Source organism: Pezoporus occidentalis, unplaced genomic scaffold, assembly GCF_034315485.1.
Source record: "Pezoporus occidentalis ecotype Australia unplaced genomic scaffold, CSIRO_AGI_Poc_V1 ctg309, whole genome shotgun sequence".
Lineage (NCBI taxonomy): Eukaryota > Metazoa > Chordata > Aves > Psittaciformes > Psittacidae > Pezoporus > Pezoporus occidentalis.
In genome coordinates, this window is record NW_026915041.1 from 629,244 (window position 1) to 653,063 (window position 23,820).

The 23,820-nt window shown below is 36.2% G+C and overlaps 1 protein-coding gene across 3 annotated transcripts in view; it reads right to left on the bottom strand.

The window, feature by feature from the left end:
• Positions 1–660: 660 nt before the first annotated feature.
• Positions 661–23,820, bottom strand: part of KCNN2 (potassium calcium-activated channel subfamily N member 2) — a 62,658-nt gene continuing 39,498 nt past the window's right edge. The window contains exons 6-10 of one of the 3 annotated variants that reach the window (XM_062627850.1): positions 17,687–17,828; positions 12,469–12,579; positions 9,861–9,988; positions 5,183–5,252; positions 661–3,285 (exon numbers count right to left, since the gene is read on the bottom strand). In XM_062627850.1, the coding sequence (XP_062483834.1) occupies positions 2,998–3,285; positions 5,183–5,252; positions 9,861–9,988; positions 12,469–12,579; positions 17,687–17,828 (739 nt within the window). In that variant the 3' untranslated portion in view covers positions 661–2,997. Of the gene's footprint in view, positions 3,286–5,182; positions 5,253–8,682; positions 8,790–9,860; positions 9,989–12,468; positions 12,580–17,686; positions 17,829–23,820 lie in introns of those variants that run through there. The other 2 variants (XM_062627851.1, XM_062627852.1) reach the window with 2 other exon arrangements.

Genomic DNA, 23,820 nt, shown 5'->3' on the forward strand with positions numbered 1-23,820 from the left:
TGATTAGCAACAAGACTCAAAGTAACTGGAAAATGGAATTGATGTCTGGAACGCAGTGTAAAGCAGCTCACTAGCAACCAAAAGCTGAATTTTCCTGTAAGCGAAACTAAAGCAAGAGACACGTGAAGCTTTTCAACTGTAATATGGTAAACATGGCACACGCTTTAGGAAATATTCCTTGATATTTTTAAACAATCTTTCAAAGAAAAATCTACATTCAACTACACAAGCAGTTTCAGAGATCTGTCATAATGCTACCTTTTCCTTTTGGTGAGCTCATATACTGAACATAGTGAAGGAGCTCAAGCTTTGAAAATAAAAACCAGTAATGGAATTTGTGGTATTACAAAACTCAAACAAGGAAAGATTAAAGTGACTTTTGTATCAGGAGTAAGAAAATCACACCCACATGCTTTGTGCTCCCCTGAATCTCATCTCACAGCCCTGCTTGCATAAAGATGCTGCAGGGTTTCGTGAGTTCAGGCTCCCATCCTACTGTGTAAAAGAAATCAAGAGGTCAAAGACGACCATTTCTCCTTCACATCTTCAACCTTAACTGTGACAGATCGGCAAGAATTTTCAAGGTAGAGCTACAGTTATTTAAAAACACAGTTAAAAAATAGGTCTTAGAAATACAGAAAAGATGTAAACAGTGAAAGAGCTACTTCAAGCTGACAGGACAAAAAGGCATGTATTGAAGCTACAAGAAGTGCATTTCACATTCAATGACAGGAAAAAATATTCTAAATAAAAAACAAACAATGGAAGCATGAACAAAACTCCCCAAAAAGTCTTCAGAAAAAGAATTCTGAAATGTGGCTATAAAATTCCTATATTATTAACCATTACTTCTAATCCTGCCAACAGTGTAAGGCAGGTGGCCTCATGACCAGTCAAAATCTCATGTAGTTTAGGACTGGGCTAGCACAGTATTAGTACTATATAATACCCATCTTTTTCTTTGGAAATGAACTTCATAAAAACAAAAGCAGAACTTCAAACACTCTGCATACTGCTTATTATTTCCTGTCACAAAATACCACACACTGCAAACAAGGCACTCCAAGGGCATGCAATTGTCCTGCTTACCTAGTGGGAAAAGTACTGCAAAGTCATCATTTTTCTCAAGGACATAAAAAGTGTTGGGGTAACTCTTCATAAGCAAGCAATGCCTCTGGATATGACGTCTATTCATCTGTTATAACTTTTACTCCAAAAAAGGGCAGATCCTTTATTTTAAATAGGCCAAGAGTGTCTGCTGTTTTTCAGATTATATGTTGGGTTTCGAGAATTTTGGGTGTTGTGGAGAACCGCTCTTCTCTCTTCTCCAGCATGGCTCAGCCCTCACTTTCTGCATCATTGTCTTCCCTGCCTGTTGCTACAGACCAGAACTCACAATATCTCATGGAGAAATCAGCATTCCTTCAACATCCATGTTAGTTACTTCTATGCAGATGCAGTATTCCTTGGAGGCAGTCAGCCATGTCTACTTGTTTTACTTAGTATAGCTAACATGCTAGCATTACCCTTGAAAGCAAAATAGTCTATATTAAATTGTATCTGAAAAGCCCTTATCACTCTTGCCTGTAAACTGGAGGAAGGATGGGACTAGTGTATTTCATAAGTAGCAAGTACTATAAAATACATCATAAAGTCAAGTAATTTCCTGTTCATAATTAGGAATTGTGAAGGCAAGTTGCATATGCTGAACATTTAAGCTTGCTTAGTTTCGCTACTCCAGAATATAAACTAGGTGAAATGTCAGCCAGGACTTTTTCACAAATGTGTGCACTATTCTTTGTGAGTTTTTTTTTTAAAAAACAGGAGAAATTATTATTTGTGCATGGAAATAAAATCCCACAGGTTTAAATCCACTGTTTAAATCCCACTGTTTAAATTCAATCATCTACAGCAGTTCTTTTTATAACAGCTAATGGAAATATTGCTAGAAGCGTCTTGCTAAACTCGACTGCATAGCAGAAACCATGGCGACTATCCAAATGTAATGTACACAAAACACTGTGCTGCTATCACACAGCTGTGTATACTGTAACTCTTTGTGTCAGTCATTCATTCCAGAAATACTACACACAAAAAATGGAGTGGAGAAAGGTGCAACCTAACACTTTCCAGACAGCATGAATGGGAGCCTTCTATTTTGAAAGTGATGATTTTGTCTGGGCATACTTACCTGGCATAATTATAAGACTGAATAAATGAAAAGGACTTCATCTGTCATTTTTGCATGCCACTATCTTTAGAAACAGCCAGTTTAAAAGATCTTTGTCATGGGCATTGCATAAATAATTTTATATACATAAGTATATAAATGTATATATATTATCTGTGTGTGTACAAACACATGTTAAACAAAACCCCTATGATGATTTAAAAAACCCATAGCATACTTCATAACTTATTTTTTAGGATAAACTATATTTTTACTTCAGAAATCGAAGCTATTAGTGACCTTTTAAAATGACTATATGTATACAGGACATTGTCAGATTAATATTGATTTTTTTCCCCCTCCATTGCAAGCAAAGTTTAGAGAGTTAGTTTCATACTGAGAAACACTTATCAAGCTTCAATTTTGCTTCTTGAAAGCTGATAATTAGGCCTTTTGATTGTGAGCTTTTTTTTTAATTGTTAAGTCCAAGTAACCAAGCAACTATGTGCAGAAATTAACCTTTTTATTGTATTATATACTGTAGTAGTAAAATTTGTTTGAAGTGCATGATTAAAAAGTTAGTGAAATTACAGAAGGAACAATGTAATATAGCAGTAATAGGTGCATTCACTGTGCATCTGAGAGGAGGAGGGGGGAAAAAAGAAGACTTTTCAACTCATTTTGGCCTAAAGCATATTCAGGTTTCCAGGATTCTGACATCAGAACCCAGATAACACTGGTTAGAACCATAGGGCTTTACAATAAAAGCTAAAATATTGACCATATGATGGCAAAAAATCTTTATTTTGTGGTTAACTTATTCTCTTCTAGCTACTCTCTGATGAAGTTGGTGGTGCTGTAGAGGATGATCTCCTTCTTCTTGACAAAGATCGTGATCGTTCAGCACTGTAGGCAACATGCTTATCATAATTTTGTATCTGAGCCTCAAGGAAATCCCTCTGTTGCTGGCTGATAGTCTGGCTAATCAGTCCAGGGAGAGCTTGAATGTTACCAATTAAAGTTTCCAGTTTAGTTTCCAGTGTAACAATTCTCTTCTCAAAATCTTCACTTCTTTCATTTAAGTCAGAAATCATGTCATACATGATGTTTTGAGTCTGAAAGTAGAAGGATATAAGCAAAGGTTTAGAGACCTTGCAAATAAAAATTTTAACAAGCAGCACGACTCTAAAAGGATTTGTAAATATTTCTGCACTTCACAGACAAAAAAAAAAAAGAAGGATACAAACATTATAACAATATCCAGTATTGTGAAAAAATCTTCCTTGTAGATTCCTGATAAACTTCCTACTAAATTTATTGAGCAGGAACACAATGTGCTTTGAGTAGCACTTTAGTTGTTACGATATAAATGAATCAGTCAAAAGACCAGGCGTTTTTTGGAAGGTCAGGTGCTTAGAAAAGCACCATGTATTTGTTTGCAAACAAATTCTTTGTTAACAGTCAATTGTGTAAGCCACCAGAAGACTGAAGGCTCCAAAGTTGTGATCCATCCTTGTCTCTTCTGTATTTCCTCTGATTTTCAACATCCTCATTCTTCTAAGCCGTACACAAATGTTTATTTGATTGCTCCTTAAACTGAACAGGTACTCCTGAACTGGCTGTAGCAATAGTAGTTGGGTGGATTGTTTTTGAAATGTAGTGTTAAGGAGGCAAACTTCAACTTCATGCTTCCCGGCTTCCACATTCACCAATCCATCCACGCTTTACAAAACTGTTTGGTTTTAGCAAGTATATAGGGTGTAATTTAAAATGCTATAGTGGTCAGTAAAAATGTGATCTGTTCTGATGAAATCTGTTATTTCATAGAGACTTGAAATGCGTTAAAAATAATTACTGAATTTTTTCCTGATAGACTGAGACTTCAGATTAGACTTAAACTATAGTCAAAACCTGGATGTAATTCAGTAGAAAAACTGGTTGAAGTTTATAAACCAGCCTAAGGGAATGAAAATTAATTGAATGACTCAGCCTGAAGTATAAAGCACTTCAGCATCAGATGAGTGTTGATAACCCATTTCTCTGCCCCCTATTTCAAGATACTAGCACAACCCCTGAAAGCAAAACAGTCTACCTTAAATAGTATCTGAAAAGTCCTTATCAGTTGCCAGAAGCACTAGAGTGAAATGTATTTTCAGTAATTGAAGTTGTCAGGTGGTTCTCTAAAGCAAAAGGGGAATGAATACTGAAGAATTTAATCTTTGTTTTGATGCATTTTAAATTGAGGAGGGGTTTAAGGTACATGAAGAGGTGTACAAGAAGCCCTTAGGAAAGGACCATTAAGGCCTCTAATGTAGCCTCAAACTGTGATCAAAGTAACTGTTAAATACTGAGGTCTAATGTGAAACCTGGAATGCTATCACCTCAGCCCTCTAACTCTGTAGTCACTATTCTATATTAATGAAAAATACCAGCAACAGTAGACAAACAGTTTGCAACTGAATAGTCTCTTTTTTTTGGCAGCTATTACTCATTACAAAAACTTATACAAATGCAGACCTGAATTTACTTGTCTAAAGGCACTGCTGCATAAGACAAGCAGAATACAAAACCAGAATGTCTAATTTCAGTCTGTGTAAAAGCCTGTGTACTATGGTCTCTCACAGTAGTCACTATCACTGGGTGGGAAATCTCTTTACTATGCAGCACTACACTACTACAGCCCACTCACAGTTCAGCATTCACCATGACCACTGCAGTCACTTCAGGAGCTCTCAAGATCAGTTTCTCAGCACTAAAATCCTTCTCAAATGTAAAAAAATAAAACTAAAAATATATATATATATATAAAAAAGGTGCATTCAAAATCTGGTCAGAGCCATAAACAAGATGTTTTATTCAGTTGGTATTACCACGAAAACACACACATATTTTCATTTTCTACAAATAGCAGATTTGTTAACAATATTTGCATGTATTATGCATAACATTTTCACTTACAGACTCTCCAGTTTGAAAGAATTAATGTTGAAACAACAGAAATTGCCCACTAACCTTTGCCAGGTCCACCAAAGTGTTGGCTTGATCATTCAGTTTTCTTTGTTCCATTTTTACACTTCTTAATCTAAAAAGTGGAATTTTAAGTCAGTTTTGTGCAAGTGGTCATATTAGTATTTCTAAAAGGCATGCACAAAACTTACAGGAGCAAATAAGTGCATGGACAATGCCTTGAGTACTTTGTGTAAAATCAGAATTGGTCATGTGCCTGCTATAATGGGAAGCATGCTTCTTCAACACCGCAAATAAGGAAAGAGCAAGGAAATGTGATGTTCTTGAGAATACCATTTGCCATAGTCAAAGTTGAATTCAAAAAGTGAGATAACAGTTTATCCAGGCTATATGAAAGAAAGCCATAACATTCCTCGAAGCTTCAGTATCATGACAAGTAGATATAGGAAGAAACATAGAAAACTATTTTTTGTCATTTATGTTGTAGCAAACAAGCATCTTCCCATGCCTACATGACTAGATACAGGTATTAGCCCTGTTCTGTCGGAAATGGATTGGGTTAGCAGGTGTTTGAACCTGATGGAAACACAGTGATAAGTGAGTTTCTCATTACTTTAAACAGAACTTCTATCTGACCAGCAGCTAAATAACCAACATACTTGCCAATACATTTGATTTTCTCCCACAATTTGTGAATCTAAATATGATTACATTTTAAACTTACACATTCCTTTTCAATGCATTATTTAAGCTACAGCATTGAAAAATTATGAAAAAAGCAGCAAAGGTGTATTTTTATATTTTTTTTGCCTACCTCTGTGCATTATAATTATTCATGCACATTCTTTGAAAGACATATTATATGGCCTTTCTTTTCTGTTCTCTTAAACAAAGTTCATGTTTTTCAGATTAACTTCCAGAGGAGTGGTTTGTAGATGTGATTTTCACAGATAAGAAATTCCTTCCTTAAATACAAGTTTATTGTTCCCCATTTCCCAGCACAGAAACACTTGGACTTTCAATGTGTTTTCTGGTGGCTGTTCTAAGCAGGAAATAGCAGTTTTCAAAAACAACATAAAAAAATATTTAAACAATGATGTGTGTTAAAATACTAGTCTACTAGTACCTCAAGGGCCAAGCAAGCTAACCATTTGTTTAGCTGTCAAGTGAAAATAATTTTGGCAGCATTTTGTGGCAGGTGGTTTGCGAATGCATAATCTGCCTATTTCTCAGGGATGGTGTGACTTTGAAAGCTAGTTTAAAGAAAGCCTTTTTGAAGATACCCCAAAATCAGGAAGTTTCTTTTCACATCTTTAGTTACAGGGCATTTCCTTTCTTATCTAAGCTAACCACCATCAGAAAATTAGTTGTGAAGAGTGAAATATCTTTTTAAACACATGGAAATAACACTGTTAAGGTAGAAATCAATTGTTCACATAAAATTGACATTCCAGCAGCTTTTTACTGCTTCCCCTGGAGGTATCCTTCAGAGCACACCATAAATGCAGATTGTGGGAATGGTGCTTTCAGAGGCTGGAGCTATCATAAAGTAAAAAATATGGAGGAGTCTCCAAGGAATGCAGTTACATCATTACAATCTCACACCTGAAGAATTACTCAAAGGTAAGCATGAATGATTTGACTGTAGAATGGTAACCCTAGTGTTTTGGTGAGCATCTCTCAAATAATTCACAGAATATATGTTATCTGCATTTCTCAGCATTCACTGACTCATCTGTTTGCTCATTAGTACTTTAATTTTAAAATACCAAGAAATCCATTGTTATTGTAGCGATACAAGTACAAGCTGACACCAACATGGTAATTCCTCATGATAACCAACCCAATACCTATCACAGACTAAAAAAAATGTCTCTTTGGCAAGTCTTTAGCTTCAGCAGCTGGATTTAAAGAAAACTATCGGAATTTTGTTCCTAAATACATTAAGAGAAAATATGAAACATCTTAATACGAAACTTCACTTATCACAGCAAAAGATCATGATTCTGGATCACATTTCCATGGCAGCAATCAGACCACTGAAGTTCACAGATAAAGACTCTATTTTTTGCATGCAGACAGTGGTAAATTCTGCAAATTTAGAAAGGAAGAGCTTATACAACTTACTTCCGAGCTCTATTTTCATTTTGTTGAAATAAAAAGACAAAACAAAAGAAAACAAACTGTAAAATATACTAAAACAACCAAATGAGCACAGTGAGCTCGATTCATCAGGTGGGAGTCCTAAGGAGCTGCTACTTCTTTCAGTCAGTAACTGCCTGAGGTGGAGTCTAATTCACTTCCATTTATGATGCAAAAACCTGCAACCTGCAACAGCTTCAAACCTCCCAATTAACTATCATCTGTAGATTTTTCTATTCATACAGTACACAGAGTGCTTTTTGATACTATAATTTAGAATGATGATTTCACCATCATCTCATTTAGAGTACATGAGAAGCAAAAAAAAGATCCAGAATAGCTGAAGGCAGTTTTAGAGCTGTGACCATGAGTTTGATACTGCTTCCATGATCTGCTGTGGTTTCTTGTATAAAACTGGCCCTGAAACTTCATTCCTTTTAGTTCTGTCTCCAGAGAAATGGTTGAAAAGGTGAAGGAGGGTGACAAACAAAAAAAAAAAATAATCCAGAAAGATGGAAAAGAGACATACACATCATGAGCCACTTGAGAAAAGTGCAAAAGTGCTAGAGCAATGTTTTAATCCATGGCATTTTCTTCAGCATTTTTAGAAAATTATCCTGGTTTTGTTTTTGGTTGGTTGGTTGGTGTTTTTTTTGTTTGTTGGGTTTCATTTTGTTATTTATTTTTTGTTTGGTTTTTGTTTAAATAAAAATTTTTTAGAAATGGGATGCACAGAACTAAAGGATAAAGGGAAATTCATTATTAAAATAGCTGTTCAAAGTTTGGCTGGCACAGCTAAAAAAAAAACTACTGCTGTCACCTTCTTCACCCCATCTGATTAATGAATTTTTAAGGAAGATGTAGAACAACACTTTACATCCTGTGAAGCTCTTCTGGGCTTGAATGATATATAATGTTGCAGATAGAGCCTGCTGTGCTTTTTAGATTCTTCTCTGAATATGCATACTCTTCTCTGAACATGCATACATACAGACACACACACAGACACACAAAATAAATAGCAAAGTTAAAATATGAAGAAATAACCTTTGCAATCAAGGATTTAAGTCCAGCAAAGGATGCACAGGGCATGCTCTATTCCAGACCCCCTGCTACTCTTCTCTGCCTCCCAACCCTTTAAGCTAAGAAGGATGACCAAACTGGGAAAATATACTTTTTTATATCCACACAAAAATGCCTTGACTTTTGTCATCTTTTTATTCCTTCCAAGTATTTCTGCAATAGCACAGTAAAATTTAATCCTGTAAGTTTGCTAAATATAATATACTAACCAAGGTTTATAGGATACTTCACACCTTAAGCTTAGCAACCTATTATTTTAAAACATTGCTATGAAATGGAGATACTGTTAGCCTAAATTTATTAACAGGAAATATGATAACCTGGCCTTTCCTTCCTGTTTTTCCTGCAAGATGACATAAAGGTGTTCTTTTCATGATGGATCCTTTCCTTGTATCTCCTCACAGGATGGCTCAGACACAGACCCACACTGAAAAGTTATCAAAACGTCAGTTTGAAATTAAACTTACTTGATTTATCTACATCCCCCCTGTGTTTCATGGGAACTAATTGCATGGGCTGTACAAATGGCTGCCTCAGGCTGGATGGGGCCACTGAATAGAGCAGACTCTATTGTGTCATGGGTCTTGACCATTCTTCAAAAAGTATCTATGGTTCCTGGGGACAAAAGTCTCTTTTTTTCTCCCCTATGTAGTCCAAGGAAAAGTAACTGAATCATTGTACAATTCTGCTGGTTTTGATGTGCTTCATGACAGATATGTATTATGAATTTTAGATGAATACTTATAATCTCTCAATACTATAATTCAGCTTAATCATGCTACTGGTTACAATTCTCGGGTTTTCAACCCTAGAAGATTTCAGTGGAGGGGAAGAACTCATCTGAATCTTGTCAGAGGTGCTCAAAGGTGCTAACGTAATGACTGTTGGCACGTACTCCCATTTTCCCCATGTCAGGGGTCATAGCTGACATACCAACATTTGATTTTAGGCACTGAGAATATATGATGGAGAGAGACAACTGCGGGGTATGTCCAACAACACTTGATGCATATTCTTTTCATTAAAAACAACATACCTACTTCTAGGCTCTCTTCTATCACATCATTCTGATTATTAATTATTAAAACATCTACTACTAATGAAACTTTCTTCATTTTCTTCTGTCTGTTGTAGCTTGTATCTTACTACCTGTAAGCAAATGTGCAACAGCAAAGGATCATCTCAGCAACAAAAGACAAAGTCTTAGATAATTCAAGAAGCATAGGAAACTTCTAAAACAACATAAACAAGTTCTATTTACTGTGGACATATACAACCAGCATACTTTTTAATTTTTTTGTAAACAGGTAACATAGTAAAAACTTATAATTGTTTACCCAAGCGAAAAAACAACCTCAAGAGCAATTTCAAGTATAAAGTGGAGAGAAAAAGGAGGGCGGGAGGGAGCAGGATGGGACATGGAGACTGAGAGTGACTATGAGGGAAAGAGAAACTAAGAGAAACCTGGAGAGAAAAGCCAGAGCAAAATAGTACTTACTGATGAATAGCTTGCAAGAATTTGCGTTGATGTTTCCTTACTTTTGCATGGTCTATCTTTTTAACCAACTTTGTGTTTTTATAAATTAACCATGTTTCCCTGAGTACATTGGCCGCTGCATTTTTCACCTGTTTGATAAAGAAAAACACCAGGCTGTCAAAAGTAGCATTATGTCATGTTTTCTCTGTTCTGGAATAAACTCCTTCTAAAGCACTTAAGACCCTGCCTAACCGTGGGAAATGGATACACAAGAAATGAAACACCGAGGGCAGAAAGAATAATTGGACCAAGGGGACTGCTGAGCAATTTCCATGTTACTTATAAACTTGGGACCAGGTCTCTTTGCATTGAAGAATAATTTCTCTCTTTAAAGAGGGAGCACTGTTTGGTGGTTTTGACAATATAAATTACAGTAAGGAAATACTAATGCTTTATCTATATGGTAAATAAATTAAAATGTGTTTAATAGTATCATAAAATTTCTCACTTTCTTATTTATGGTTAGTACCTCTTCAATCTCTTAGCAATTTAACAGTCTCTTAAAATATCCAGAGTGATTTGAATACACTTTTTTCCTTTTTTTTTTTGTTTATATTTTTATTCTTGTTTCTTTTTTACTATTTTCCCAGGAGATTTAAAAGATCTTGTGAATTAATATGGCCAGTGTTCTGTTTCATAAGTCCTTTGATTATTTTTTTAATGAAGCTTTCCATAGAATGTTAAATGTAAGAACCTACAGTTCTTCAGGCCCTCCAAAACTTTCAAGAATGCTTAAGAACATCACAGAACTTCAATGCAATGTTGGTTAAAGTCAGAATAGCTAGCTACTTGCAAAGAAAAACTGTCCTTATTATTCATCTGTATTTTCTCTCCCTTCAACTTTATATCATGCCAGTCACTGCAACATCAGAGCTAAGTCAATGTTGAATGAAAGCCATCACAAGAATGCCATGCAGAAGCTCTCCCGAGCAAGAGATTCCCACCTTGTCCCTGGAGAAGTGTTGGAGAAACTTTGTCCTGCCTTTGGTCAAAGCACAGTCAGCTTGTGACCTGACGTGCATCTCAGATTTGTTTCCTAGGTTTGTTATTCATGTTCTCTGAGTTTCAGGAGTTTGAAGCTACCCAAGCACCACTTGGATACAATATCAGACCAATATTTATATGAAGAATTGTATTTGAAGAATTTGTATTATGTATTCATATTGTATATGAAGAATTTGTATTATGAAGAACATATAAATACAATATAAATACAATAAACCTTAAAAGGCACAAATGAACACCAGACTCAAAATCTGGTCAATCTTTACAAAACCCTTTTCTTCCCTGAAAGACAGTTTGAACTCAGCTGTCAGATTACCCTAGAAAAGTGCCCTTATTAGGAATGAACAAGTTTGTGGTTTAGTATCAACTTAACTAACTGTAACAGGAGTGCAAACCAACATGCTCAGACAGAGAACTAAAGTCAAAGACTTTTGTACCTATATAAGAACTGTCATCCCACTCATCCTTAGACTTTCCTTGACATGACTGCTTAGGGGAGATACAGGCTGTCAGTGCTGATGGGCACAGAAATGAGGGAACCAGCAAAACCAGAACAGCCTGCCAGCATAACCTGGAAACAGCTTGTGGAGACATGACACAGCTCTCTGCAGCAGAGGACCTGCAGCAGCACAGCACTGCACTGATGCACGGCGCTGTGCTAGGCAGCCAACCTCCTTCCCACATGGACCAGAGACACAGTTTCCTGCTCAGGCATCCATCTCTCCACCCATCAGCAGGGATAAGTTCTGCTGAGTTCTGTTGCAAGGACCTTCCTTTCCATATTGGCTCTTCTCAACAATGAAGATCAAATAAATTGAGAGGACTGTGTAGATCCCACTAATTTTTTTGTATCCTCAACAGTGACCTGTTTTATTTCAATAAAGGACTTCTATTGACTGTTTGCCACATTCTCTCATTTTCCCAAATGTTACTGTATTTCAAATGATACTTCATTTATATTCAAATACTTTAAGTTACATTTCAAAAGAAAAAAATTACAATATTTTTTATTAATTTAATGATTTCTAGAGGATTTTTAAAAATATTCCCTTCTAATAATATTATCCACAAATGTTGCTCAAGGTACTTCAATAATTATGTGCTGCTAAGTGAACCCTTTGTTGAGTGCAAAAGGCAGTTGGAAAGACTGTCTCGCTCACAATCTATGAATATGTCTTTTTCTTAAGAACACCGTTCATAGCTTGTAATTCCTGTATCAGTCGTTTCACCTATTTTAGCTAGAAAAAAAAATGCCTATTCTTCTCATATGTGGCATGAAGTTTTTTTAGCTTAACATGTCTTTAGTTTTACAGCATTTAGCTGTTGATTATACCTATTATATTGCAGATGCAAGAGAATATATTCTATACAGCATATTCAAATTTTCAATATCTGACAGTTTCTCTCAATTTAGAGAAAATCTTTAGGCATTCAATTCCTTCTCCTTGCAAAATCACACCCTTGAAAAATTTCAGTATAATGGAGCAGGAGACTATTTAAAACAAAAGCAGAAATAAATTAACACACATTTCCTTTTCAGTTGTGAATATAAATTGTGACTTACTCTTTTAGTTAGCTGGGTGTCCATCATGAAATTATGCACATGTTTTTCTGCTTTGGTAAGTTCTAACTTCCTTGCCACCACAGCTACCACCAGTGCAGTACACCCAGCACCCTGAAAATAATAAAACAAATCCCCAAGATGTTACTATTACATTTTGCACACTTTTTTGTTTCAGTTTTTTCTTTGCTGTAGAAGTATGGCAGGCACCAGGTGGTTTATCCCTGGTAAATATAGTGAACATGCTAAAGCTATTTCAGTTCAGAGTAATAGGAAAAGTCTGTAACTACTGGCTGGTCTGTCAAGGCATCAAAATATTCGTGAGCAGTATCATTTAAAAGTTTATTTTTTCTTCCTGCATGAGTTGAAAATCTGAACACATCCCATTTGTAGTCCATAAACAATACTTTTGTTTTGACAAAAACACTTTTAAACCCCAGAACAGTTAGTAAATAAATGCCCTGGTTTTAACAATTGTCTAAAGGTTACAGCAATTGCCAAGAAGAAATAAGATTAGATTAGTATTGAGCATACAAAAAAAAGCTTTTTATGATTTTCTGAGGGTGTAAAAATAATCATAAATTTAGTATTTACTTACTTAGTATACTTCCTTGTTGTTCTCCGAGTCCTTCAATTATCTTTTCTTACAGTATTGCTGCTTATCTTATTACAATTTAAAATAGCACACATACACAAGACCATTTCTTCAAAACTTGGATGGGAAAAGTGTCAATTAATTTTCTAATTTGTGTTGTGTATATGTATGCAAGAAGAGCTAAAGCCAGTACGTACCTCTCCCTTTGAAATGACAGCACCTTTATCACCATCACAAATTTAAATGTGGTGTTTTTTTTTCAGGGAGGAAAGCAAAGGATGCCAAATGAACTAGGTAATGAGAAGCAACATTACAGACATCTAAAGGTGTCATTTACTTTACACTATGAATAAATTCTGCTGCCTTAGTTTTATTTTTGTTTTGTTTTGAACAACTCTTTACAAGTTCTTTTTTTAAAAAGTACAAAAAGAACATGAAATATGCCAGGCTGTGTTTAACTTGCAGTTTCACCCCAATCTAGTTATTACTGCGCCTGCGTCAGCTACTGTCCAGTATAAAGCAATCTCTTGTTGTACACTGAAGTTTACCGCATTTTCATTCGCAGAGCTTTCTTCCATTCTTTCTCTATTTCTCCATTCTCCACCTCTATGAGTGCCTTACTCTCTCCAGAAAATCCAGAAGAAATACCTGAATCCAGCTTCACAATAAAATTCCAGTAATAAACACATAGAGATTGCAAAATAAATTAACTCATTGGAAACCCTTATTCACATAGTGTTCTCAAGAGAAAAAAAAAAAAAAAAACCAACAAAAAACCTGCTTTCTTTGCTTACTTACTGAGGCACACAATGAATTTTGTAAAAGACTCCAAGCAATTAATTCTTCATTCCCTGGTATATTGTTCCAACAAATCCACCTGCTCCCTCACAAACACCTAATTCTCTGCAATTAATTCTCACCTAGCAAAGCATATCCCCAAGGAGCTCTCCACATTTCTTTGAATGAGTCCTTTGTAATTTTGCTGCACTTCCTTTTCCCCTTCAGTGTTAAGTACCAAGCTTTCTAGTTTCTGTTCTTTCTGTTGGTGGACATTTACTTGAAGTTTTGCTCCCCCCATGAGGTGACTCAAAATGGGTCTGTAAGTTCCTTGGCTTCCCAGTAAGATCATTAAGAGTTAAAAAGGTGGATGATGGACAATGCAATTTAAGGCTGAGCACTTCAGAAATCCACCAAGCCCTCTGAGAAGTCAGAAGATGCTCTACCATATGCCCTACTTCCCAGAAAATACACAGCTCTCCTTCAGTCTCCTTTCTGTGAAAAATGGCAGAAGGGAAGTGTTGAAGACCTTTGTGGGCAAATAAATAAATGAGTTACCCCATACATGAAGAGAAAAGCAGACATCTTTTGGTCCAGTATGTCAGGATAACCAGGATCAAATTAATGACCTAATTTGAGTTCTACCTGCTGATAGCATGAATGCTAAAACAGAATGAAAGTATTCATAGCAACACCCCTGGCAAAGTGGCACAATACGGCTGTTTATGCCAAGTTACCAGGGCAGAGAAATATTAGATGCCACTTCCCACAGCCCCCCAAAAAGCCAGAGGAATGGTGACAGACCAAAGCAATTTGGTCTGAATTGAAATTATTCCAGCCTTTGCGATGAATGCTTTTCAGAGTGACCCAGCTGTTACAAGGGCCAAACACTGTTAAAACCAGTAGCTTTTTATTTCATATTAAAGACTCTGCCTGCAGCAGCAGAATACTGTCACCAGCAAGCTATGACAACCACATCTGTGGTGTATATGCACAGCAGTGCATATATGTATTCCTTGGCTCTAGAACAGCTTACTGCACCAGCAAGGTATTCCAACATTCAGGTTACCCCTCTTGGCTTTGTGGGGTATGAAGGATCTCAATACATGAAAATGAGCTCATTTTAGCATTTCTGCAAAAGAATGAAGTGTTATACTGTTTGCATGTTTATGTTTCACAGTACCTTGAAGGAAAACAATCTACACCCATTATTTAAACAACTAACAGCTTACAGAAATAAGATTGAAATTCCACTTAAAGTACATAATGCTATATAATATTTTTTATTACAAAGGTCTGTGCTATTTTAGGGCTCTGTAAAGATCTCAGCATCCTTAAAGATACTAATAGAGTGAGAATTATTCCAAACTGCAGAAATGAAGTAGAGGCAATACAGTTACTTTAAATGGCAGAACCACAAGCATCAAACTTTCCATGTTTTGGAATATCCTGATTCAGATGAAAATCAGTAGCATGAATTAATTTAATTCATGCTCATGTGCTCAGGTTTTTTTTTTTTCTTATATCAAGACTATAATGCAGCATCTACTTTTTTATTAAAATCACTTAGGCTAAGCAAAAGCACTATGGCATTAATTTCAACTGCAAGGAGGGCTATTTTGAAAATAGAATTCAAAAAAGTCATATTTGATTACTATATTTTATAATTTCCAACATAATTCTATTTTTCCTGTTATGAGTATAGTAAACCACTGCTTCAAGCTCTTGCTTAACTTTCAGGGGAATTATACATAATTAAAAAAAAATTAAAAGGCCAGTATATATTTTCAAGTAACAAGGCAGCAATTATTTCTACTTGGAATTTGCTCTCTTCAGTCAGCCTCCTGTCCACCTCTTGCATTAGAGATTGTAGTGTATTTTGACTTGGTAAGCACACTGATTTTAAGGGCACTAAGGACTTGCAGTGTGTCAAAAGTTGAGGGAAAAGAGAATGAAAGAATATTCATAACATTCCCTCATAAGCCCATCGCAATTTCAGCTAGATATATATATGTGAAAGCCACCAACTTCCACCTCACTGAACAGTCCATTTAAGAATGAGTAATAGGACTACAACTATGCCATCTCAGCCAAAAGAGGTGACCTAAAATAGTTTTGTATTATTTGTACTGCATATATTCATAATGCCTCCCTGGCTACTATTGTCTACAGTGGAGTTTGCACCACAGCTAGAATTTTATTGCAACATTTAAACTTCTAATCTATAATGTGTCTGCTACAGCCATAGTTGGTTCTATTATTCCTTTCTCTATGGCATCACATACAGAACATTTGCCCTCAGTTGCAGTATTTTGTAACTCCTGGCTCCTCCTTCTCATGACTCTAGTAAGCCGCTTGAGACACAATCTTTTGCATCGTCTCTTGACTTAGGAAAAACTTCCTGGAAACATGTGCAAAGCTAATGCATAGTTTTCTTTCAAATTCTTCCCCCTCTTTTTAGGATAGCAAAGCCTAGCAAAACCAGTGAAGGTACTTAAGAGTCTGGTATGCCAAGATCATTTGTTCTGATCCTGCATAATGCCCCCTTGTTCCCCACTCTCTTTGCTATATGGGGATGGTAAACTGTTCAGGAACTTGGACTACATGTTGGTACTATCTTTATACAGTACTGGTATCAACAGAATCAGGTGTTAAGAGTCCTGAACATAAATAACAATAAATAATTAAGGTAGGTCTGGATTAACCAATTACACAGTACACATCGTAACAGCAGACCTGACTTTGTCTTTTTTTTTTTCCTCCTTCAGATCCTGATGCGCTTTGCTGACATAACGTATCAATGTACTTACTACATACTATACCAGCTGAGATGCCTTCAGCAGTCTTATCACAGTCCCTTGTCCTCTTCGCTGATGCAGCCCTGCCTGAACTTTTTGCTGCTATCATCAGAACCACCAGACCAAAGTTGACTAACTTAAAAACTACCACATAGAATTTTACATTACGGTAAACCCAAACAGATAAAGCCATGACAGCTAGAGGGAAAAAGCAGGTGTTGCCTAAAGCATGCAATGAGGGTGAGTCTACGGAGTTTAAATCAAGGCCATGACTTTTGTACTGTTCACAAGTGCCAGGACTGAGGGTTCACACTGGTGCAATACACAGTGATTGCAAAACTGCAGCTTCAGGCTCCTATAAAGTCTAGTATTTATATCTAACTTCCAGGTAAAGGCCAAGTTTTAGTGATAAACAAAATGAGGTGCTTGCAACTTTTCAACTGAAGGGTTATCTAAGGTAAAGAATAGTTAGCACTGGCTGATAAGCTGCACTGAAAACAGCATTTGGTCAGCAGAGAAACCTGGTACTCTAAGTAAATGCCTCTGGCATTTCCACTTGGTTCCTTCTTTGCTAAGGTTCCAAAATAACTTTACAAGGCAGCGATGAATTTCTGCAGCTGCCTGGAGGTCATATATATGCCTGGAGGGTGCTACTGGTGTGAAAGAAAACAACACTCCATGCCAGTGTCTCAGCTGAAAATCCCCTGGCAGTTTTGGTTTAGTGGACTGGAAATGAAGTGTGGTCTTTAGTGCTGCAACTGCCACAGAAATGTGGCTGTACTTGCCTGTAAGTGAAAGAAGGCATTTCCCGTTTTTCTTTCTCACTTCCCTTGGGATCCACTGAGGGAGTGAAAAGGTCCACTTTGCAGCCATATTTTACGTAAAGAAAACTCTCCATTCCATTACCAGGAATGAAAGACCATGGCAATGGTGCAAGGATATATAGTCTACAAGCCAGCAAATAAATATTTCTTTATGATGAACATAAATTTTGCAATTAATTGCAGCAAACTTAATCTTGTATCTAGTGAATAAATTCAGAAACACTCACCATTATTCCAGTGAGTAAACAGACTCCTTTCCCACAGTAGGTATTAGGTACCATGTCACCATATCCAATAGACAAAAAAGTTATTGAAATCAACCACATTGCTCCAAGAAAGTTGCTAGTAACATCCTGTTGATCGTGGTACCTGAAAAGAAAATGGTTTTGTTATTGTGAAAACTTTTATTAAACTTTTGCGCTGTCAGAAAGAAATCGTATTAACTGGTCATACAACCATTCTTCTTATTACCTTTTTGAGAGCAGCTATAAGGAAATAAATAAAAATCAAATACAATTACATCAGCAATAAAGAAACAGGAGGTACCACAGCACCAGTAGTAGAGCTACTCAGATGGTTCATAATTTAGTATATTATTATTATTAAAATGTTGCTGTTATTAAAATAGCAGAAGCCTCAATAATTTAATAAAATCTCTTCATCAGGGGTACAAGTCCTGCTAATCCTCTGCAGCAGTGTAAGACACCAGTCTACTATAGTTGCTGCAGTCTGAGGCAAATATGAAAGTCAAAAAAGGATGTGTGAGCAAGCAGACAGTGGAGCATATCTCCATCGCCTTGGCCCAAACACAAGTCTGTAACACGAAATCTGATCAAGAACTATCCTGTAAATGCTTACTTAGACAACCTAAGATCTTCCCTCTCCTTCTACGTGCCCGAGATAAATAGAAAAGTATGGCTTTGTATTTTTCATCAAAAGATCTTTACCAGCAAAATCTTTGTACAGATCTTTGTACAGCAAAACCTTCTTTTTGTATTGACAACTATTAGGTCTAATTTCCTGATGTGCCATTTGTTGTCTTAGTTTTAATATTCCAGTGGAATATATTAATTTTCTCCTTCAAAGAAAAGAACTTCAGATAAATAATCTAGTCTTCACATAATTTATATACTTAATCAACAGGGAAGCCATAAGGACATATTTTAGGCTTAAAACTGTTACCAAGACTCATTCTGTGCGGGGAAGAATGCCTTATTAGGCCTTATTATTATGCCTAAAGTAGGTGGAATTTTGCTCCCCACACAGAGTAGCTCTGCAACAGAGACTATCTGTGCTAGCTCAAGGTGGCAATAACCCCTGCAGCTGCTGTGAAGCCTTAGATTAGCTAGCTATGCTGTTGGATCCCTAATGGTATTATTTTAGCCAGTCCCTAAATCCGTGTTGAAGGAGTGATTTCTTAAGTTAAAAATCTGTAAGTAAAATAGAGACAACCTAAAAGAGGGATGGGAGGAGGGGTGTCACTGTCATGATAATCCCATCATTTCTATGCCAGATTTATAGGGAGGTGGATTGGTTTTGCCTTGGGTTTTTTGCAACCTCATTCATGATTTTTGAATCTCTGTTACTGGTAATTCTGGTGCATGCCTACACCCTTCTGATTTTTGTAAGATTACAGTTGTGCCAGCACACACTTTCAAGTGCTTTACTATGTCATTAGGCACCACCACCACCTGGGATTCAAGCCTGAATGAGGCTACCCTGCATCCACAACATCTCATTCAGCCAGACAGTGAAAGACAGCTCGAATGTGACACACTTCACAATTCAACTGCTGTTCTCCTAAACTACCATTCATTCTGTATCTGAGAGCACTGAACTCTGACTGGAAAATAACATACTATGAGCAGCTCAGAAACACAAAAGCTCAATAAGTAAAGAAAGAGAAACAATTTCTGCAGCAAGTTCGACACAAAACAAAATACAGTCACTACCAAACAGATTTCAGAATATAAGCATTTTGTTATTAAACATCAGTTTGAAAAAGGTTTTTATTTTTTATAGCTACTTGGTTTTTTTATTTCAAATCACTACAAAAACATTTATTTAAATATTTAAAGCCACTACTCTTAGTCAATTAAAACATGCACTAGAAACACTGTAAAACAAACACTAGAAACAGCCATATGTCAATAAAATCTAGTATTTCACTGCATTAAAATGGCAGCTATAAACAGGCTGAATTTCTGGATTATATCCAGCCTCACACTGCAGCAGAATGTAGGATTATTTAGAAAAGCTGTTTCTTCCCCCAGGGTAGAAAACTCCTTGCCTGAAGTCACGCAGGCATAAGTGTGATCTATGACTTCTCTCCTTTGAAGAAATGTGCTAGCAGGCAGGGAGTGGAACTTACTACTCACTAGGCAATAGTCATCCTGTGAAACACCCTTATTCACTGCTCTCTAACAAGCATATGTAAGTCCTGCCACTACTCCAATTAAAACCAAAAATAGCTGAACTATTACATTTGTGCAAAAATAGCATGGCTTGATTCCATCCCAAGGCAAATTTAGTGGGAGTTTTACCATTCATCTCAGGAAGACATAAATATTCCTCAGCTGACAATACTGCAGTGGCTTGGGTTGTCAAAGCACTATTCCAGATTCTTTATCAAACAGCAGTCCTTTTCTTCTCTATCAGTACCGTGATTTTCAGTCCCACTTTCCTTCAGAAATATGTTCATATTTGATGACATTTTATTTAATTGGTAAATCATCCTTCTAGCTGCACACAGTTACCACACATTGACATCTTGACACCTAAGACACGTTCATCTTAGATGACTAAGACAAAATCCAGTATAACATGAAACTTGATCATATTCACATTAATTCACACTTAGGAGTTTGATTTCAGTTAATCTCACTCCATGGACAGCCTCTGGTAACTGCCATCTTTGTTTTGGCTTTCTTGAACAATTCAAGGAAAGAACTAAAAAACCTCTTTTTGTAGGGAAGAAAATGCTTTTACCATAATCATCAAGAAATTCCTAGTCTGCACTTCAGTGGCAATCCAGGCTGAGTTTAGTTTTGTCAAACCTTAAAACTTTTAGACTAATAACAGCTGGAAACAGGCTCAGGCCATTAAATCAGAAACTTGCCAAGACTGTTGAGACACTGATAGATCTAACCAGCCATTAGAGCTCTCCCACAGTATCAGGCCATTCTGTTACTATGTGCCTTTTTACTCTTAGTTACATGGTAGGTACTGGCAGCTTTTCATCTCTTAACACAGATAAAAATAATAGACAGGTGATGATAATAGACAGGTCTTTTTATTCCGTCTCTCTTCCTTTATCCCTTCTCACTTATTCAAAAGAAGGAATATAGAAGGAATGGCGGGGCTGACTCCTAATAAAGACAAGGGAATAAATTTTGGCTGCCTTGATGAGTTAAGGATCAGAAAGGAAGCTTGAAAAGTGTATGCCATTCCTTGTCTTTTTTTTTTGACATGCCTGTTGACATCCCCCAAATATTTATGAACAGCAGCACAAATGTTGTCGCCATAAAAAAGCACTAGGAAAGTGCAACACACTATGGCCACTGGATATCATACAGACTCACATCAGCAGCAGTTCAGAACCCAACCAAAAGTAATGGATGCGAGTAATCTGTCTGAATTGCTTCTTCGCGATCAAAATGTTAATGATTTTTCTATTAAGCACATTTGTGGACTATTTATGGAAAACTAATAAATCTAACAGAGAAATGTTCAGTATCTTTACATAAGCAGCTTGTGTTATTCTGTTAGCTAAGATGGATGGAAAAATAATCTAAAAGAAAACAAGAGGACAGAGGAAAGAGAAATCAACACACACACATAAAAAGGTGAGATGGCATGTTTTAAGAAATTTTATACTTATATTCTTTAATATAAACTGCAGCTAAATATAAGTTTGTAGGCATAAAACTATTTAGGCTCCTAGCTGCTGTCAGGCATCTACTTCTCAATGCCTGGGCAATGACTAACCTGCCAGCAGAGAAGGTTTATGGACGAACTGCCATTTTTTCAAAGGGTACCAAACTTTCATTTGACCTCCACTGGTAAAGGTCTTCTCTTGTTTTCCTGGTGCTGTGAAGAGCTGACGCTCTGCTAAATCAGTACAGTTGTCTGCAGTCATGGTAGATGGAAAGATTTTCCATCTTTCCAAGAGAAGCCATTCATCTATAAACATAATCTAAAGATAGCAAAGTTGCTGAAACTCCTTGAAAGAGTTATCTGACCTTTTCTTTTAGTTTTTTATTTTTTTTTTTAACCTGCATTCAATAATTGTGTAAGAAACTTAAAGAGAATCTGTTGAATCAATTCTACAAGTATTAGGAAACTAGGAATTGGAAAACCTTTAAATTTGTGATACAGCACTCTACTAAGAGGAACAGCAGCAAAGATAAGAGCTCTCAGTATCAGTTTCAAGCTACATGTAGTTCACTGAAAAAAAACCCTTCAGAAATAGAAGTTTTAGAAATTGGAAATAGAATTACTCATAATGAACTTAAAATTAAGCCCATCTTTTTTCTGACATAAAATGGCAGAACTAGGTAAATGTTAGCCTTTCTTTTTTCTTGTATGTCGAAAAAGCGGGGATAAAAAATAAGGAGGGGAAATTATACAGCAAAGATGATGCCGAATCTCAGAGACTACTTTCTGTCAAATTGAGTACTCTGAAGGTATTCTTCTTTCATGGAACTAATTTCGTTTATCAAATGCAAATTACTATTTTTTAATATCTTGGTTTTCTACAGCAGAAGCTGATGTATTGCCTTCCATAAAAAGGAAGGAAGTAAAAGCTCATGGCCATAAAACCTGAGTTTTTTTTCTGAACAAACTCTGGATCAGAGCATAAGCATGTGGTCAGTGCAAAAAATTTCCATTGACTGCTTCAGATTTTGGACTAGGCTCACACCGTCTATTACGAACACTGCTGGAGCCATATGCTTAACTTAAATCAAGCTAAAGTATACTTATTCCTTGAATATATTTTAGTTTACTTTATGAAAAGGAAAAGCCATATTGAGTTTAGTTTCTGTTACGTCACACTGCTTGAAACTGGACAGAGTTTACTGAATATTCATAAAGATCATTTCAAAACCATACTTTGTGTCCTTCTGAGAGTCATCTGAAAGTTATGAGTTTATTTGTAATGTACTAGGGACAGTCAGTACATTTAATATTATGAAACATGAAGTACAAAAATATAACTATATATTGCTGTATAGCAAATGAAACAAGGAAAGCACTTGTAACCTGAATATTTTCCACTTCAATTTTTATGTATGAAAGTTCAGCATGAGGCTGTCAATACTTAAAAAAGAAAGTGTTCTCATTTTTAAATTTTATTCTTTTCATCAATCCAGTCAGAAGGCTAGGAAAATCCTTCAGGATGAATTTTTGTGGTTAATCTAGAAATGTTCCTTTATTCCGTAAATTGATTGAGAAAGGTTAAAAACATAGAGGACAAATTTCTGTGTCTCTGGTGCTGTATGCCTTACTCTGGAGTGAGTACATACACGATAAACTAAGGGATGAACTTCTGCCACAAGTCTCTCCAAGGTAAACTCAACAGGATACCATAATTCCATCAGAAATGTAATACAGCTGTACATAGTGCTTAACTCCTGTAATAATGGTAAAGGCATATCATCCTCATTTGCACACATCGACCTTTGCAGTGACAGATTAGAAGACAGAAGTATTGCCCATTTTTTCTCCCAAAAAGAAAATGCTTAAGACACCTCCACCATAGTATGTTAAAAATACCAGATGCAGTTAATGGTTTTCTTTCCTTTGTTTTAGGCCTAATTATTGAACATGTTGGAAAATCCTTTAAAGAAACAGATATTATCTGATGCCTATTGATTGCCCTATTGGTAATTTCGACGCAAATCATACCATAGATGTGTGACACATCTATTTGACTTTCATACTTAACTCTTTGGTCATGATTGAGGCAGGCAAGCGCATAATCATGTTTAACTAAGGATGTACAGGATGGGACCATGTGAATTTGGGACTGCTAGCCTGATATGAAAACTAGATTTAAATCCAACTCTTACTAATTATTCTTTTCTCAGACTGTGAAGTCGTTCATAAAGGCTATCAACATAATTAGTATTAATTTGCAACAAAGAGTATGAGGTGGAAGATGAAATGGTAAACAAACTTGAAATCTAATTTGCAGTGCTCTATTGGCCCTAGAAATGAGACAAGCTAACTAACGGGAGAAACATGGGGAAGTGTACAGAAGCAGATCTAGCTCTACTGAGAAGAATGCTGCCCTTAGGGAGCTATTAATTGTCCTTTCACTCGCTTAGCAGAACCGGCCTTCTGCAAGACTATACATATA